Source organism: Lytechinus pictus, chromosome 12, assembly GCF_037042905.1.
Source record: "Lytechinus pictus isolate F3 Inbred chromosome 12, Lp3.0, whole genome shotgun sequence".
Taxonomy (NCBI): domain Eukaryota; kingdom Metazoa; phylum Echinodermata; class Echinoidea; order Temnopleuroida; family Toxopneustidae; genus Lytechinus; species Lytechinus pictus.
In genome coordinates, this window is record NC_087256.1 from 15,643,258 (window position 1) to 15,663,629 (window position 20,372).

Genomic DNA, 20,372 nt, shown 5'->3' on the forward strand with positions numbered 1-20,372 from the left:
TTAAATAAACAAAACTGAATAATCAAGAACTGAATAATCAAGAACTTAAATCAACAAAAGTACAAAATAATTTGATTCACTGCATGTCTATATCCCACTAAAAATCCCCATTACTAAAATTCCATTTCAAGATGTACAGTTATACTGTATCACAGAACGAGATTATGTTTGTAAAGTAATGAAAGGTGGGGGCACAAGGTTATAAGTGATTTTCATTTGAAAATTTGTTCCCATACAAAGGTGTAGAAAAACAAAATAACAATACAAAGGGGGGAGTCTACATACATGTATTTTGGGGTGTCTCTAAATTATGAAGTTTGTTTTAAAGATAGTATAGACTTGAGGCATCAGTTAGTTGTGCATCAATCATGATGTATGTCACTAGGGGGCTAAAACGACAAGTTACCCCCCCCCCCCATTCTAAGGAGCTAATAATTGGTGCGAGTTCAATGTAGTATGGGATGGTGTAGCTGGTGCACACGCATGTCAAAAACATATGATTGAAGTTATAAATCATTCCATCATTAGTAATAATAAATTGTCATTGAGAAATGTTTTCCAACTGACATGTATCAAAACAAATTGCAGCCAATCATCAAAGAGGACATCAATTCAAATTGCATTACTACACTCCGGGTAAACATTCTCAGATCCCCCAATGAAAACTCCAGCCAATTGCCATTTTGATTTCGCCCACTTGCTAATTCAATATCACCCACATACATGTGGTTTTTAGATGGTAGTCGCTACCAATGTACTTCTTAAACACAAACATGAATGGGAAACCAATGTTTATGCAGTTAGAGTGAGCATACTCTGTATACACCGGTAATTCTTCCCCCACATAATGTACATGTACATCAATCTAACCATATACACAGGAGATCAATCTTAACCTCTTGACTACTGGGTCCCGTCTTACAAAGAGCTGCCATTGATCCAATCAACCTCAACTATGGAAAGCCAGCAACATCAACATCTAACATGCAAATTTGTTCAAAGTATTTTCTATATATGATATATATTCATAAATTCATCGTTCTCATGAAGATTCAGCACAATTCTCTGTTTAAAATGGAATTTGTGCAAATTTCCAGGAGAAAAAGTAATGGTATGGATGGATTTCCATACAGTTGAGAATGATTAGATCAATCATAACTCTTTGTAAGACAGTGCCCTGGATTCTATTATATCCTATGGCTTTACACAGGGACGGCCCGGCTCCAGTAGTATGTTGTAATGGCAAAAAGACAAGAGAAACTGATTGATGATAGCCTCACATTGTTTGATATTCAACCAGAAGAAAGACATCAGAGCCCAAAGGATTACGTGATCAAATGCAAAATTGAAAGAACAGCACCCCTTGTTATAAAGACTTGCAGTGAGAAGCAGAAATTCAATTAACAAAAAAAAAACCTGTTCCAATTAGCACCATGAAGAGAAACGCAAAATGGCTGAAATCTTGGCACATTTGGTGACAGAAAAATACAAACATATGGAGAGGGTGCTTTGGGGTAATATCAAAATGAAATGGCAGTTCATCATTAATATTGATTAACAGGTGACCATCTATTTCTGTATGATTAAGTCCTACAATAATATAAGAGTAATAATGAATAAATGTTTATGTTTGATATAAACAAAATATTTGTGCAATGGTATAAATAAATAAATAGATACATTTTGGAATGATGTACATAGAATGACTTATCAATGACAATGACATACAATGAGCTTTAATACATGCATAATATGTATTTTTTTAAAGGCATCCTGGTAAAAAAATGAACACAGCATGAACAAAATAAGATAAAATGATCTGATTTAATTTCTTCATTGCAGCTTTCTAATGACTGAATTCTTTAGACTTTATTCAGTTTATTCATTTCCATTTATGCTCAATATTATACTGTTTATTATACTGTATGAATGCTCGTCTGTAAAATTGTATTTGATTTGTATTACTTAAAGTAATTTACTTTATATTACTTTGTATTATGTTTTGAATTGAAATGGAATAAAGAATTGAATTGATTTGAATTGAATCTAGAAATGCAGCTGCTCTTACTGTATTTTTGCTAAAATATATGCATACAAACATGTTTAAACAGCTTGTAATCAGTGGATTATACAAAATATCTATCATGAAATACAAAACCCCCAGGTATAAATTATGCACACAAGAGACGTATACTCAAATATGAACATACTGCCATGTGACTAATATTTGCTTGAGAACAACAAACTGAACTGCACAGCACATTTTGTTTTGTTCTCTAATACTGCTGGTATGAAATGAAGGCTGGAATAGTGTCAAGTAACATATTATTTAAAGAAAATAAAAACATGTAAATGTTCTGGGTCAATAATATGTTGATCAGGGACCCTTTACAGAAAGAGTTGCGATTAAACACAACTCATAAAATCAATTGCAACTTGATATTCATCCAATGGAACGTGCATATTAAACATTTGCAATTGACTTTTGAAGTTGCACTTAAACGCAGCTCTTCCTACAACACCCCCGAAGAATATGTGCACATATGAGACGTATATTCAAATATGTATGTACAGACATGTGACTAATATTTGCTTGAAAACAACAAACTGAACTGCATAGCACAATCTTTAATTCTCTAATACTATTGGTATGAAATGTAGGCCAAAACAAGTGTTACAAATAAATCTTGAACATTTTCCAATATTTCAAAGTCAGTTAATTTGAAGTCCATATGCAAATATCAGAATTATTGTGCAGAACTGCCCCCAAACCATAACCATAACATTTTATTGGCGGTGGAAATATAATGATGTACAGGCCTAATGTCCCTGAAAGGGGCATTAGACCTACTTGCATAAACTTTAATGGACATAATAATGAACATTGATGCATCCCCTTTATGTGTTTCATTCTGTGGAAGACTGTGAGAAGATCATATTCCACAGTTTTAAATCTTGATCGATACATCTATTTCCTGGTGTTTACCATAACAATTATTTGCTCTATAATGGTAAATGAAAAAGTGGCAAAGTTGTAGATATCCCAATTTGAGTAAAAGTGCAACTAAAAATTTGTGTTTCCAAACTGTTCATTGTCATCAGTTATGAAGATAGCCACTCCGAAATCTATGAAAGACAGATACATTTATCCTTTCACAAGAATTTTCACTTGGAATCATACATCTGATTTCTTTTCAGTATTATAAATTCCCTTCCTAGTATTGCAGTTTTGAACAAGTAAATTATGAGCCTTTTCTGACACTAGCCAATAGAAACTTTATTCTCTTTGATTTTCTACTCTCCGAATGACATCCCAAGAGGACAGAAGACCTCCTCTTCTTCAGGATCCTGAAGGAGTTTGTCCAGTTTCTCCAAGAGGGTAGCAGACAGAAGCAAAGCGATAAGTGGTAACATAAGTGCTGATTGCAACCGATAAAATCTTTGAAAACCTTCATATGTCTACTCTCCGAATGACATTCCAAGAGGATAGAAGACCTCCTCTTCTTCAGGATCCTGCAGGAGTTTGTCCAGTTTCTCCAAGAGGGTAACAGACAGAGGCAAGCCGGTAAGTTGTAACATAAGTGCTGATTGCAACCGATAGAAACTTTGAAATCCTTCATATGTCTACTCTCCGAATGACATTCCAAGAGGATAGAAGACTTCCTCTTCTTCAGGATCCTGAAGAGGTTTGTCCAGTTACTCCAAGAGGGTAACAGACAGAAGTATTTGTGGTAACATAAGTGCTGATTGCAACCGATAAAATCTTTGAAATCCTTCATATGTCTACTCTCCAAATGACATCCCAAGAGGATAAAAGACTTCCTCTTCTTCAGGATCCTGCAGGAGTTCGTCCAGTTTCTCAGAGAGGGCGACAGACAGGGGCAAGGTGATGTTCCGTTGGATGAACCTCAAGGTGAGCTGGTAGAGGAGTGAGTTACGACTGTGAGGCTTACAGATATTCTGATGATCCATAGGCATCTCATGGAACTCACCACATCCAGGATCTAAATGGAAAATAATATAATGATGGCATAAGAGTGATAAGCAACTTAAGCATTTAAAATATCAATTCCTTTTGTGAGAGACAGATTAGGGGATGAATACCAATAACTATACATGTTTGCATGCGTTCATGCATGTCCTGTATCAAAACTAGGCATCATATGATTCGATGATTTTGTTGTTTTTCTTTCTTTGTTTTTGCTGTTACTTGTGTGTCCCGTATGACACGGTACTATTTTTCATTTAAATTGTAAAGTATGTGTAATCAAGTCAAGTTAGTCTTGGTTTTTTTCCCCTTCTGGTACTACTAGAGGATTACCATCAATCATGAAAATATTCTTTATTTTTATGCCAACAGTTGTACACTGTTGTCAAAATGGCCTGTATGACACAGCGTGGAATTGCCCACATGTTAATTTCAACACTCCCCACCATGACTGCAACTGCAAATAGACAAAGTGATATTTAATATGGGGATGACTCACTGGAGGAGAGCGGAGGAACCACTAAAGTCTTGACTGACAGTCCTATATTAGTAGGAAGGGATTCACCAAAGGTTAGCACTGGAAGCTGATGCGTCTGGACCAAGGCACGGAAACGACCATGTAGATTCCTCAATACTGGAGAATCTGCAAAAAAAAAGAAAGTAGTAATCATATTGATTACTTAGCAAGGGTAAAACTGAGCTGTCCTGTGTAAAGGCATTATCAAATGTAATGCTGTTCTACATCATATAAAAACAAACGCTATCATACCTGATCGAAAGTATTATTCAAATGTAGAAGCCTCTTTCTTGTTGTTGATCCTAGTGAATACCCTAATCAAAGTCTTAATTTGAAGAATGGGTGTTTCTGGATGAAAGGATAATCACTAGACTTTGAACTAGAGGGTATGGGGTTCAAATGCCACTGAAGCAGTAAATTTGTATGATGATACATCTTTGAATAATCGATTGTCTGATCAGGGCAGCTTTGCTATTAAAGTTAGGATAATGAGATGCAGCATTTTAAATCCTGTATATTATTAGCACTATTTCTTGCTTTGAATGTTCTTTACCTTTCAATCCCCCCTCCCTTCCACTGTTACCTTGTGATAGTTCCTTGACCTCAGTTGAAGGATATAGAAGGTACTTGGCTTGTTGAGAGTAAGCAGCAAGGGATGAACCATGGTGAGGGGTACTGTAGAAGACCACGCCCTTCGTCTCTCCCATCACCATCGCCATGGTTTCACTCTGGCTTGCATCAATCAGCATCTGTTTCACTAAAAGACCTTGGAAATGTAAATGTATAAAAACATGAATATAATATTGTATGTTATGTAGGCTTTCATTTTCTTTAATAAGGTTGAGGTATTTTCCGTAAATTTTTAACCATTATATTTAAAGAAAAATGTCATAAGCATTTTATACAGAAATAAGCTTCTTAAAAAGTTCAGCATTCTTTCTTTTTTAAACAAAAACAAATGAATGAAAACTCACAGTACAACATGCATAAAAGCAAAAAAAAAGGAGAAATAAAAGGACGAGGAGGAAGAAGAAAATAAAAGAAAATACAAAGATCAATAAAAAGATTAAGAACAAATAATAGAAAGATGAAAAATAATAAGAATGATCATAATGATGATGAGGAGGAGGAGGATGGTAACGCTGATGATGACCCAGATAAATCAGACTCTTACCTCCCATGGAGTGGGTCACCCATATGATAGGTCTTTGCCCTACTCCAGCATCGTGTAACTTTCGTAGCATCTCACCACTACGCTGTGCTAATGAATGCCTAAAAAGAGGTGAAATACATGTATGGTTTGGTATGGTATTCATTCACATGGATATACAATATATTAAAAGATGTACAGTTTCATAACAGTGGTATTATTTACATAGTTAAAAGTACACGTTTATCACAGACTGAATGCAATTAATAACATACTACTGCATATTAAACCATATTTCAGGGGTGTGAGTGGTAACAAATAAAAAGATCTGAAAAAAGCTGAAGAGTGTTGTAAAAGTCTGATATAGAAAGAGCTCCCATACTTTTTGTACAGAGGAAGGCCCCAAAAAAGCTGAAATTCAGCTGAAAATAAAAACAAAAAAATCTGAAATCAGATAAAAATCTGAACTCTCACACCCCTGATATTTACGATAAAAGGATAATATTAAATGCACGCATAATCAAAACAAAGAAGAAGTAAAAGAAGGTCTATAATAAAAAAAAAACATACACATTATGTTAAACACACCTCGCACAGTGTGATCATCAGTGATCTAAATTAGGTGAATTGAAATGTCCTTTCATTCAATCAATGTGACTGATCAAAGCTTTTAAAGTGGGTTTCATATGAAGACCACCAATGTGTAGAATCAATAAGACTTCCGTTCATGCATACACATATATGCATGAGGCTACCCACATAATTGTCTGTAACAACTTCTAGACTGTGATTATTGATATGTGATCATTTGAATTGTTCCACAATTATGTTACCAAACAACATGAGAGGGAATAAATGATATTTCAAATAGTTATTTTCAATATTTTCAAGGAATTAGATAATGTGAGACCTTATATGTGAAATAGCTATCACTACTCATTTTAATATTTAAAGGATATTTAAAAACAGCAACTCCAGGATATTTATAGTCTATAGATTGAGTTACAGCTGAAAATGAATTCCCAATAAATTTTTTTTGGGGGGAAGACATATGTAAATTAGGTATGTATTTCATTCAATATTATTGACTACTATACATATTATATTCATTTCACTACCCATGATGTAACTGATTTAAACTCATGGATTAATATTAAAATGCTTGAAATAAAAGCCCACGAGTGAAGGAAATCAGTAAGCATTTCTCCTCTCTTAAAAATCTTAGAACATTCCTGTATCTCACAATAACTTCAGGCAGTGAGAAGATAATGAAAAACAAAAATACTTTGATATTAGCTTACTTTTCTCCTTCAAAGGGACATTTTGAAGCCCAATCAGTTATCTGTGTATCATAGGAGACGGTGACGATTCTCATGTGGGGGCAGTCTCGTGCAAGCCAACTCTGTCAAGATAATTAGGGACAATTATAAGACCAGCAATGTTGATTGGGTCAAAGGATCCTCTTCTTTTGATAAAATACTCACTTTTCCATACTAAAAAAAATCAGTGTAGATCTAATATTCGTGATTCAACAGCTCACACTTTTTCCATCATCATTTTAACACTATTTGTATGTCATGAAAAAAAAAATTATGACAAAAATTACTTGATGTCCTTACTTCATACCGGTCACATCATTATGTTATTGAGATAGAAAATGAATTGTATGGAAAATAAATGAGTTTTCATTCCAAATCACCATAATGTTCAGAGACTTAAAGATTTCAAAACATTCCAATGATTCATAACTGTATTATTTGAATTGACTTATTCAGTGAAGGGTTATTGTAGGAAGAGTATTATCAGTTCAATACCAGCTTTTTACTCAAAAGGATGGCAATAAAGGATCAATCAATGGCCATGGTCTTTTATTCTGTGCAAATGGAATAATTGATTGTCACATCATGAACCTGTAATAAAATGGACAATTAACGTGAGCATTCTTACGATGCAATCGTAGCCACCATATCCTGATTATGTGCATATTAATGATAACATACAGGTGTTTTGACAATAGTGGCTACCAAGGCATATGTGATCTTTTACAAAGGAATCTTTTTCCTAGTATTGGCGTTTGTTGGCTGATGTCCTGTATCAGAATATACCTTTCAATCAACATGCTTCAGATTTGGAACAGCGACATTTTGAAGCAGACGATTTTTGTGAAAAAAAAATTTTATTATCTATTTGCATGCTTCTGCACACTCATAATGGCTTTAATAACAACGAGAGAGACACGTCCCATACATATTATGTGCCATGTTTCTCTGGGACATTATGAGGAAATCTTCAAATGTGTGATTATAAATTATAAACAATCAATCTCATTTCAGCCTACATCTTTAAATATGCATACATTTTCCAAAATAAAACCCATTGAAGTAAGATTAGCATTTGTAAACCAGAACTGCACATTTGGTTTCCAGGATTTAAGTGCTTTATTATCTTCTACGCATACAATTTGTGCAACATTTATGTCTAATCATGGAAGGCTTGTGAGGGTAATTATGCCTCATGTCAACAATGCGCTTAATTTTATGCCAAAGAGAGGCTTCTTTTGCTTGACCTAAGCATATATAAACTTAAATAATTGGTTGATGATAAAATACTGGCATGTCAAAGATAAAAATACAGGATGTCCTTACAGAGATAAGACAATTTTCAGAATACCAATTTGAGATTATTTTAGCAAGCTGTTATCGTGCTGAGCTACAAGAAAAGTTATGACAATTTTCAAAACACCACCCCAGCAGTCTGGAACACCAAGCATTCATGGCGATATATTGGCATTCCCCTTTTCAGTCATGAATCAAGCATGAAGTCTCAAATTCAAGGACCCATAGTGAATGTGCCTTTCTAGAAATATTTCAGGTTTGCTTGCTGGATGGATTGTCTTGTCCTTTTTTTTCAGTACTCACCTTGGGCCAGCACCACACAAAATTATCTTTTTTCTTCTCCTCCACATCCTTCTGCCCGTCAGTATCCTCGGTAGGAGAAGGTGGTTGTGACGGATGCTGCGGTTGCTCTGGTAACACATCATCATTGGTAGGCTGCCCTTGTCTCCATGTGTAGAAAGCTCCGCCACTCAACCCATGAACGAAGACAACATCAGCAAGGATTGGCTCGCTTTAATGGGATATCAGTCAAATGTAAATAACGATTTAAACATGAGAAGAAGAAGAAGGCAAGAGGGAAGAAAAAACAGAAAGAGAAAGCAATAGCAATAGGAGAGTGAAAAAAGAGAAAAGGATAAAGAGAACAAAAGAAAGAGAAAGAGAAGAATGAGGAAAGATTTGCAATAATGTGACGTCACAAGTGAGCGGCACCCCTAATAGGTCATATGCTCGTTCTGTTTATTGTGATTTTATCTATGCATTCAAAATGACTTGAGACAAAATGTCACAGAATGAATTCTTTAACAACTCATACCAATTCATGCATTTTGGCGTAATTTTCCCTAAAATTAATTTACATGTACTGGATATAATAATTATCATGCTTGATTTAAGCTAACTTGATGTCAGGGTGGACCTTTCCCCTTTAACCTTACCTTGACCTGCCTTTGGGGTGTAGGACATAGACTCCATTACCAAACGTTTCAGAGGACCAGTCCCTGTCTAAGTTTGCCAGTGCTCTGCTGGCTTGGGCTGATAGAGGGAGGTGTTTAGACTTAATCCACTTGGCAAGGACAGAAACCCAACCTACAAAAGAGTGATAATAGAGATGCAAAATGAAGAAGAACTACGACAGTATAATTTCAAGATCTAAGCTCTTATGAGAAGAGAATATATAAAAAAATCATTAAAAAAATCATTTCAATCTTGAAAAAATAATCTTTCCCCGTAGCAAGAATTTGTTTGTGTTTCAATTGTTTACAGGAATGCGATAGAAGCACTTCTTTCAATCTGATAATATATATTATATTGGTAAATGATAGAACTGTACTGTATATAATACAATTTTGGTCTTTCTCTACGCTCACTGAGTTAATTGAGAGCAAACAACAAATCCGATTCAATCAATTCAATTCCATGTCTTTAAGGAAATATAAACATTTCTCTTAACACATTCCTTCATCAATCTGCAAAAAGAAAAGGAAAGAAATTGAAGAAGTGATTTTCTGAATTAAATCCAGAACCACAAGCAGACAATTTGATTGGCAACTTGATAATGTGAATAAAACATGCAAGAGATATTTCATTTCATGATTTTCTTTTCAAAACAACAAGCATGCATATCACTAATAACTCAACAAAAAGAAGAGATTATCAAGATGAAATCCTCTACTACATAACTGACCTGCTTGAATGATTTTGTCATGGACGGATTGATTGGTGGCAAGATTAGCAATGATTTGAGCGACATGTGAGAGGATCTTTGGACTGTTCTCCCTGGCTTGATAGACCCTCATCAGAAGCTGAAGACCTCCTAGCTTTACAATCTCCTCACAATGGCTGCTTACCTTGTCAACAACAATGATAAAATCAATTCTGACCGATTACAATAATACAACAGGTTTTAACCCAGGACAGATGTACATTACAAAATTCTAAGGTGAGGTCACATAACAGAGTGAAATTGACAAACATCTTGGTATTCTTGTATTGCAAATTACAAGTATTGACATTTCTTCATATCAGAAAACATGAAATATGCAAAAGGAAATATGATTGTACCAACATACAGTATATCAGATTTTCACATGGGACAGTCACAATTGCTGCAAATGATGTGAATATAAATACAGACATTAATCTCTGAGAACCAAATTAAATTGAATCGATTTTCTTAGAGTATCGCTAGGAGCTACAAAAGTCATACTACTTTGTGCAGTATTTTTTCACATGAGCTATACAATCTCCTCATTTTTGCAACTTTGTGAATTATTTTCATTTCTTCAAGCATCATTACGACATACTGAAATGAGCCGTATCCAAGCTCTCTACAGCTATCTGGTTTCCCCATATTTCACATGCCATTACTCATTTTTTTTCCCTTTTTTTTTTTTTGCATTTCATTGTTTTGACTGTATTGATTCTGTGCTGTTTGTGTCTTATCATGAGAAGTAAATTTGATTAAGCCATTAATCAAACTAAATACATTGCTTCTTCTCATCCTTCTTTTTGTTACTGAATAGAAATAATGAATTTAATACCAATTATAAATAGAGTTTTTTGTTTATCATAGAGAGGACCTAAACAAAATTTCATAATTATATTTTCAGAACACGACTGGAACATGCAATGTGCCGTTTGTTTAGGAAATAGAAGACTGGTAACATTAGACCTACCTCTGAATGACTGATGAGGGCCAAAAGATAGACCTGGTCCAGGGCTTCCTCCGGTATCTTACTCAAGGTAGCAACAAAGGAGAGTGCATTGCCTCCAAATACAATAGAACCAGTCTGCAATAAAATAAACATGTTCAAATCGGTTAACATAATTACAATAAAATTGGATTTACCTTAAATTTTTACAGGGAAATTGCATGGGGGCTTGGGTGCAAAATCGCCCCCAAAACTGCTCAATAGAGCCCTGGAAAATAAAATTTAAAAAGAGCCCAGTAAAATCCACACTCGCTGCAATGTTAAAGCTTATCCAATGTTGCAGATTAAGGCAGTAGCTTGTGAAAAGTAGCCCCTAATATTGAAAAATGGTTTAGCCAGAATTTTTTATTATATTTATATTATATGGAGACTTATGAGGAGCTTACAAGTCAGATCTGATAAATGAAAACTATCAAATGACAACTATCCTTGATAGTTGTCACTGATTGGCCAAGTAGCAAAGGCGTCTGACTGTTACTTTGGTAACTATCAGATATTACTGAATTTGTCGGATAAAACGTCTGACAAGTCTTATTATTAAACGCTCCCCACTGTTACGCCAACGATTTAACAAGGGATTTCTACAGGCATTTGGCCCATGGAGTTTGATTAATGGATGAAATAAAACTCCTAAACCAAACAATTCTTTCACTGTTCACATCTATTGTTTCAATGTATTTCACTGAAATGTACTGACCTGGTCTTCTGCCAAGGCTTTTTTACTTTGCTGCATAGCAGCCATTGTGAAGTACTGAGTGCATCTATCGACATTACTCCTGGGAAGAGAGGCTAACAGCTTTGTAAAAGCTGCCTCTATAGAAACCTGGGCAGAGAAAAATAAATGGCTTAATAAAAAGTTATGTAAAGTATGAACGTCAAAAACACAACTATGAACATTGGTCAATTGGGCAAGCCACCACAGGCCAGCTCCATGTGATGAAAATGAGCACAAGACCATAATCATTACCATTGATAATAATTTCATTGCATATCTGATTAAAGGCAAGAATAGTACTTGATTGCTATATGGCTCTATATTGTGATAATTTTTTAACAATTAAAATTACAGAGTACAAAATTAGTACCAAATTTAAAAGAATATTATAGAAAAACATTTTAACAAACCCCCTCCCCCCAAAAAAAAATCAGAATCAATTAGCGTAAGTATAAAGTATCTTGAAAATAAATTGGGACTTTATTCATAATTTAGATGTGTAGGTGAGGTGAATGGGTACCTGGTAGGATTTATTTCTCGATGCTTTAGCACCAATATGGCAGCTCAGCTACGGCCGGGGTAATAATATGATATCAAAACTTACTATGCACATAGTAACTGTGCTATATAAATGGACCTATTATTAATATTATAATTTTGCACCGACACTGAATTCATGTCACCTTTTGATCTTGCTCTTTACACAAAGGAGGAGGGGGCAAGAAGAATCTTGGATCACAGTCAGGTGATCTAGCTAAGCCAATCAGGGTCCTCGAATCACATGCTTGTGCAATAGCTCGGTAGTCCGCATCTATGTACCAAAAATGATGGAAGGAAACTCTTAGGATTAATTGAAGTCTGTATTCACTAACATGACCATATGCAAAAGAGTATATAACAACAAATTATGGTTTTGCCCTTTGTAACAGTGGCATTCCCATTATTATCAATTATCATTTCTCATTGTTGTAATTGAGTTCTTATTAACATGTATCAAAAAAGTAAATTAGACAAAGAGGAAATTACTTATAATCTGTCGGGAATTTTTCCACTCATAAATTTACATTTTTTCTATTATAAATAATCAAACTGGCAGAAATATTGGTGGTTTCAGAAATTTTCCCTAATTCTTTGACGTAAAATTCGCCAGACTTTGCACAACTTTACTTTACATATATAATGTATAACCTACATGATATATGCTGAAAAAATGCATAGACCTAAACCTAATTAAATTTCTGTACACCAAATGATGCAGTATAGCAATAGTGACCTTACCATGCCAAGACGTGTGTTTCTTTGAGAGGGCAGCGACTCCTAAAAGTCGTTCCAGTCTGTCACCTGATTGAGCTTTCTTCAACAGTGACTTTGGGTCCTTCCACACATGGCTCTTCTCTCCTGAGATAAACTTTGGCACACGAAATGGCAGCACTGTCAGAGAATTTGAATTAATGGAGAAAATCATTACGTCAAACCCCCGTTTGGAGAAAGACCGCAGTTCAGATTGCAAACTGCGGTTCTCTACCCCAATTTTCATTTGAAAATCTCAATAATATTTCCAAGCCCCGATAAACCCTTCTTGGCCAGGAAATCCCTGTTGTCTCAATTTTAACCTCCACAGGCCAGTAAATGAGCGTTGAGCCAAGGACGAAATGATAAACAACAGCTGTGCTATTACGTAAGACTTCTCTGCCTGTAGTAGGACCTTCGGAATGAAATTATTGTATTCGATATTTAATCACGTTTTCAAAGGCATATTGTATTCAGAAATCCAATGTTAGTCCATTTTCAATTTCAAACGAAGAAAATCGACCTTGAAATAAGGAAAGTAAGTAAATAAAATGGCAGCATGGTTTGCGCTCGGGCTGTTGTGTTATCTTCGGACCGAGGTCAAGAAACAGGTGTTTTGATACTTAAACTTGGGGCAGTGGGTTTGTTGTACTTGGAGAATTGAATTGATTGAGGGAAATTGGGGTATAGTGTTCTCAAATGGAGGTTTTCGTCATGATAACCACAAAATCATATTTCTTCAACTTCAATAATTACTTAACCCTAAATAGACTGTGCTATTTTGACGCGTAAGACGCCGTCAATCACGCGATTCTTACCAAAATTGGCATGCGCGTTACCCATGGAATAATTTATAAAACTATAAAAAGATCAAATTCGGCCTTCGATCGCTGCCAAAATTTGCACAGTGGTAGTGTGCAGTAAGATCTAAAAGGCTGCCTGGTTAATTATTTTGAAATTATTTTTCATTTATTGAATTAATTATGCTAATTTATGCATGAAATGAAACATTTGCTCTAATCAACTATCAAACGGCCCCAAAACTGCTAATTTTTTATTCACATACTCTTTGTAGGAACCTGATCAAATGTACTTCAAAAAAAATTTGGTATCGCAATTTTTTTCTTATGTATTTTATTGCTTTGAAATTTTTTATGTATTTCTGTGTTTTTCGACTTTTTGTTTTTTACTGTTTTTTCGATGGAAATTAATGCAGACTTAATTCTGATCATAAACAAGACAAATTAATTAAGTTTAATCAGTAAAAGTAGAAATAATGATCCATTTAAGAAGTTTGGATAAATACACAATTTGCATTGGATTTGTACATGAATTCACATTTTTGAGTAATTTTGGGTCTGACATGCACTTGCATAATGATTTCGTAACCGCATACCCAGGCATCGCAAATTTGGTCTCAAAAGTTGTGCGAGATTTAAAAGCAAAAAGTCAGCGAGTGGCGCGGTTGAAAAATTTCGCAAGGAAGATTTAACGTGAAAAATGTAGAGGGGGCGGAATCCGCCCCCCCCCCCCTTTTAGGGTTAAAAAGAGGATGATTACTACATGGCTTCTGACTGTCATGACCATCAGCCTATAAAGACCACTACCCTTTAAGTTTGGTGTTTACTTTAAAGGACATACTCACCATTCTCTGTTTCTTTATCTTCTAAAATGTATTCCAAAGCCTTGATTCTCCAATGTACTTTATTCTTGACTTGTTTAACAAGGTCATCTGGAAAATAAAAAAGAGCATGGAATTGAGCTTTATTATTCATAGCCAGCCGAAAAGGTATATGAATTAAGCTCAAGTAATACTCGAATTTTTGCACAGTAATTACTATATTGTGAGCTAATGACATAGAAAAGTGGGCACATCCTAGCACTTGCATATTTTCAAGCACAATCTCGGGACGAGTTGACCCATTGTGTAATCCATACTTGAATGATGCAAATTAGTCTGTTAATGGGGTAGTCTGCATATTTTTGGCAGGAAAGCAGTAATTCAGAGTCACATAACAATTATTCAAATAAATATTCATGGGAGTAATTTAAGGGAATAGAGCTCTGTGCTTTATGTTGTGGATAGTAGAGACTCCCAAAAATAGGTGGACACCGCAAACTGAGATGAAACTGCCTTTTAATGAACATCAACAAAGAAGAACTCTGCAAGGATACAGATAATTGAAAACAAGCAAATTAAGTGCAGATTACATAGCAGCGGCTATGGTAATAATAAACTTATAGAGAATAGAGATGAAAAGCAAATTATAGATTTGCACAGGAAAATTAAATTCAGAAAAAAATATATTTCAACCACCACAACTCTGACCATGCTGTCCATTGAGCCCTGGTACGTATCCAAATACTTATCATAGATATAAGAAAAAGAAAACGTAATGTAATCAGCAATGTATGAAAACATGTGGAATTAATATTGCTACATTATGAAATTAACTGTTTTATAAACATGAGCAGAACAAATAACTTACAATAACTTGAATATTTATTACCTCGATCTACTGCTGCATTGACATAGATGTACTCACTGCCTCTCTCTGGTAGGACTGCATCTGGTTTATAATGGACAGCCCTATCTAAGGTTAGCCATTCAATGTACAGAAGGCCACTCCTAAAAATAAAGAAATATGGGATAAACATACATTTCAAAAATATGTTTGCAAATACTTAAAAAAACTTCAACATAAGTAGTACACATTTCATATAAAATAGAGCACTAGATTTTTATCAAACAACCATCATGTGGATTACAAGTCTTGAGGATAAAACAAAGAATTGGAGAAAACTTTAAAATCTTTAAACCACACTATCATGGCATATAATAATATGATCTATCTACCACTTGCATTATTGGCGATGAATTTATAATTTTTTCACAATTTGACTTACCCAACAGCAACTGTGGTCAGAGCCGCAATTTGAACTAAAAAGGGAAGGAAAAATAAATATCTGAAACATGGAAACAACTGATTCATGGTAATTTGCTAAGTGAAATATCCTTTATAAACTTTATTCAACAACCAATGCCCTGGGCGTTGTGGCGTGAGCCTGTAATCCAAGCTGTGGGGAAGTTACAAATTGATGCAGAGGTTCAAGCCCTGGTCATGTCTTTCGGATGGTGACGTTAAAGGTCGGTCCCAGACGTTAAATAATCACATCTGATTGATACACGTCTGACAAAACTCAAATACACACACACACATTCTTGTCCTGATAAAACAAAAACTATGGTCCCATTATTTTCCGAATTATCTATTTTATGAGGAGCAATAGGTCTATGTTAAAGGGAGGATCATCGTCATCATGAAAGGAATTAGTTTTATGCATTTGATAACATATCACATTCTCTTGCTGATATTTTCTCCAATCAAAGTGGTTTAACACAAAACGTCTTTTACAAAAGTGATCCTGTATTAAACTGACCTCTTCTCCTTCCAGCAAACAAAATGAATTTGCTTTTAGCCTTGCTGCTGCTGTTGGTACAATAAAGACGTCTGAACTGAAGAATGGTTCGCATTGGCTTCTGGTTTTGGACAAAAATACAATTAAAAGCCAAATAAACTCTCTTTCCAATTACTGTGTACAGTAGAATGCCCAAGATTAGACTATTTTGACATGTTCAGCTTTTCTGCAATATATTTTGTTCTAATCTCTCTTTTTACTACCGGTAATTCACATTTGCAATTTTGCACAAATGTTTGTTGAATATATTGTATATTTATAATTGTAATGTTCATTTGCAACTTACAGTTACATATCTCATTTAAAAAATTCTTAAAATGCATCGGCTTGAGACGCATTGGCCATCGTTCGCTTTCCTGGAATCCTGGATGAGTGTGTTACTGTTAGGCCCGAATTGAATTGGGCCACTCACACTATTGCGAGGTTAGTATATGCTATACGAACCTCGCACAACCAACATGTTTTTGTAGTGGATTTTAGAGTTGTCGTTAACATCGCTTCATAACGTGAATGATGTTAGCCGAAACCCATTCCGCTACTCACCAGGGCTTTTTCTGATAGAAAGCATTCCATTTTCAATTTTTTACATTTTTTTTAATTTAAAAAGGACACAAAAAAGAGCAAAATCGCTTACCTCCGCCTGGAAAGTGGCTTCGCACGTCTCTTCCACGGAAATAAAAGGAAGGTCGTTGGTGGCGCTAATACAGTTCACAACCTTAATTCAGCTTGGTGGTATTTTTCAAACTAGATTCATGATTCATTGTATGCGCAATTCCAATAATTGTTTGATAAAATAGAGACCCCAATAAATGCAATAACTTAAAAAACGTACTTTTTTATTATTTTTGCTGACGATACTTTTTGGAAAATATTCAAAACGATGACAAATTAAACAAAAAATATAGAAAATTCTATGTACCTTGAACGAAGCCCTGCAAGTGCTACCGTTCGTTTGTCAATTAACGTTCCACCAAAGTCTTTACAGTAAAAAGATTGAACACTTCGCCGACTTCGCATAACCGCTTTGCATCGATTTACGTGTAAGATAATTTTTGTGTCTAGTCTTTTAATTGTAGTGTCTTTGATATGAAGATAAATCGCGCGCCCTCTTTCGCTCATTACACGAAAAATTTGAGAGCTAGAAAGGTGGCTTTCGTATTTTGTCAACGAGAAGAAAAATCAACGCTTAAATGACGCATTTTGAGGGATATTCATCAAATTATGAGGAATTGACTTCACATCGTTTGGTAAGTTTCGTAGGAGGACTTCATTCTTTAAGTCCTCGTATTCATTTTTCATAAAGTAACGTTATTTATTGAATGCGCCGTGCCTTCAATTATTCTGTAGTCGGCGGCAGAGATGTAGCCATGGGTGGAATTGGGCGACACATGCGCAGTAGAGGCGCACGGCCAATATTGGAGACTGTCTCCAATGTGGGAGATTATCTCCAATATCAGAGACTTTTGTAAAGAATTTGGGTATCCGATTTCAGAGACAGTCTCCAGTTTTGGAGACCAATTTCCTTTATTTACATTTGCTGCAAAAGGATTACCCTGGCGGCAAATATAAATGTGATAAGCAGATTCCTCGTGCAAAATTACCCCTTTTCACCATCTACTTTAAAAATTCATCGTCTACTTTTGTTTTGATAAGGATTTTTGTTGTCAATCACACACAAAACAAACGGGCTTCTGACCTCAGTGAGACAAAATATTGGGTGGAAAAAAACATGCTTTTGTTGGTGTTGTTTCTTTTGTCCTTTTGCAAAGCAAGTCTCCAATTTGGGAGATTGTCTCCCCTATTGGAGGGTCTCCCATATTGGCCGTGCGCCTCTACTGATGCGGGCTCGCACTGATGCACAACCGTCAGTGAATGGGGATTTATAGTAAAATGTCAGAAATTGTTGGCATTATCCTGGTTTAAGTCACCACTCCATTTACTGCCGTATTTCGTCAGCGACAGCGGTGGTGACTTCTTTCCTCTCCCATTTGGCATTGGGTGATTTCAAGTACGGTGTTGAAATCTGGTGTTGGTGTTGTGACAACACCAACACCAGCCACAACACCGTACTTGAAATCAGGCTGGTGTTGGGATTGACCTCGGAAAATATGACGTATTTCCGGCAGTTCGTGTTGAATGCTGGTGTTAAATGTCGTCTGCTGAACCCAGCACTGCGGCTGGTGTTGACGATCTACGTGCAATTTCCCCATTCACCAACACCAACCCCCAGGGATTGGGAAAATCATGATTTCAAGTTCGGTGTTGGTGTTGGTGTTGGCAATCTCAAGCTCGTGAACAGGCGGCGAACACGATGAAACATCCCCGTAAAATTAGCTTTTACAGTTAAGATGAGTACAAATCATTTGAGTTGTATATATTTTGATGAAGAATAATGTTCACTCTTTCGAATTCTTGAATTAATTAAAACATTGGTATTCTGTACGATGAGAATTTAATGCATTTCTCTCCGATTACATTTTCGTCGTCGAGCCTTCTCGCGTGAAGACTGAAGTTGAGATGATTTAGCAGCGCAGCGCAGAGGCGTGACGTCATGTGCTATCGATAACGCAATCGGTATCATTCCTCTGAACCCAGCACGGTGTTGGAGCTCGGTTCAGCGGCCTTTTTACGCTCTCAACACCAACACCAACACCGAACACCGAACTTGAAATCACCCATTGCATTGTCACTGCACTGGACACTGACTTTGTTAACGAGAGCACACACACTGACATACACGAGAAGCTGAGCCTGAGGCGACTTATTTCAGGATAAGGCCAAATTGTTAAATAAATCCCAAGAAACAACGGTTATTCCTGTCTAACGTTACAAAGTGCGTAGGTCCGCTTTACTTTAGACTAGTAGTATTCATTATGAATCATAACTTAAGTCCCCCGTCATACAACAATAGTCAATACATACACGATTTTCAATGGGTGGGACAACGGCTCATATTAATAATTGCAGTGTCTCGCAAGACAAAAACAAAGTTTAAAGTTTCCAAGCATAATCTAAGTGAAAAGTAAAATTAATTCAGTCATTACTTACTTTATTGGCATACATCAGAAATACAAGTTTGTGCCAAACTGATATTCGACACCCTATAACATGAATACAGGACGATCTGACTTTGCGTCGAACTCGAAGAATTTGTGAACGAATTTCGGTCGCCGACGTCGGATAAGAAGTTCGGATAGATTTCCGAACAAATAAAAAAGGAAATGTATCCGTATCCGAATATTTGGATACGGTGGGTACAAAATCACTGCCCTTGGCCTTGCACAACAATCTCGGCTAAAAACTGGCACAATCTGCCCAAACAAGTGATTAATACCTTGTTTAACGTATAGATATGTAATTTATTACTTAGAAAAGAAGGAAAGAAGGAAGGAAGGAGAAAAGGAAGGAATGATTGAATTGATTGATTAATTAATCAATTAATTAATCAATCAATCAATTAATTAATTAATGAATTAATCAATAAATTAATTAATCAATTAATTGATTGATTAATTAATTCAATTAATCTAATATTCAAGTGGGGGATGGAACAATATAACACCACCCCCCCCCCTCCCCTCTGAACAATATGACGCTAGTGCCCTTCTCCTAGTCATATAGCTTTACTGTCTCGTTCTTTCCCTGATCTAGCTCTCTTCCTTAGTATACAGTTATCACTCAGCCTAAACTATATTTTGAGCCTATGAGTAATTTGATATCAAACTCGAGGTGTCAGCGTGGAATTTGTCTATAATATGGCAAGTCCTGAAAAGCAACGTTTACCTGGAAAGCATTTCATGAAGTTGTGTCAGATTTTGGGGTCAGATTATAATTATGTACCTATATATATAGCCGAAGTAGATGTAGGGATTCCCATTAGCTTATAACTTTTGTCGTTGAAAATCA

The 20,372-nt window shown here is 35.6% G+C and overlaps 1 protein-coding gene across 1 annotated transcript; it reads right to left on the reverse strand.

Moving 5' to 3' along the window:
* Positions 1-376: 376 nt before the first annotated feature.
* On the reverse strand, positions 377-19,661 carry LOC129273600 (protein SERAC1-like). The gene is made up of 17 exons (XM_064107504.1): positions 19,515-19,661; positions 16,428-16,527; positions 15,894-15,927; positions 15,497-15,615; positions 14,632-14,718; positions 12,975-13,127; positions 12,380-12,507; positions 11,679-11,804; positions 10,946-11,059; positions 9,955-10,117; positions 9,206-9,356; positions 8,574-8,781; positions 6,957-7,057; positions 5,680-5,777; positions 5,089-5,271; positions 4,488-4,631; positions 377-4,004 (listed from the first exon to the last, which is right to left on the reverse strand). The coding sequence occupies exons 1-17, from the start codon at positions 19,527-19,529 to the stop codon at positions 3,784-3,786; spliced, it is 2,145 nt and encodes a 714-aa protein (XP_063963574.1). The 5' UTR covers positions 19,530-19,661; the 3' UTR covers positions 377-3,783.
* Positions 19,662-20,372: the final 711 nt, after the last annotated feature.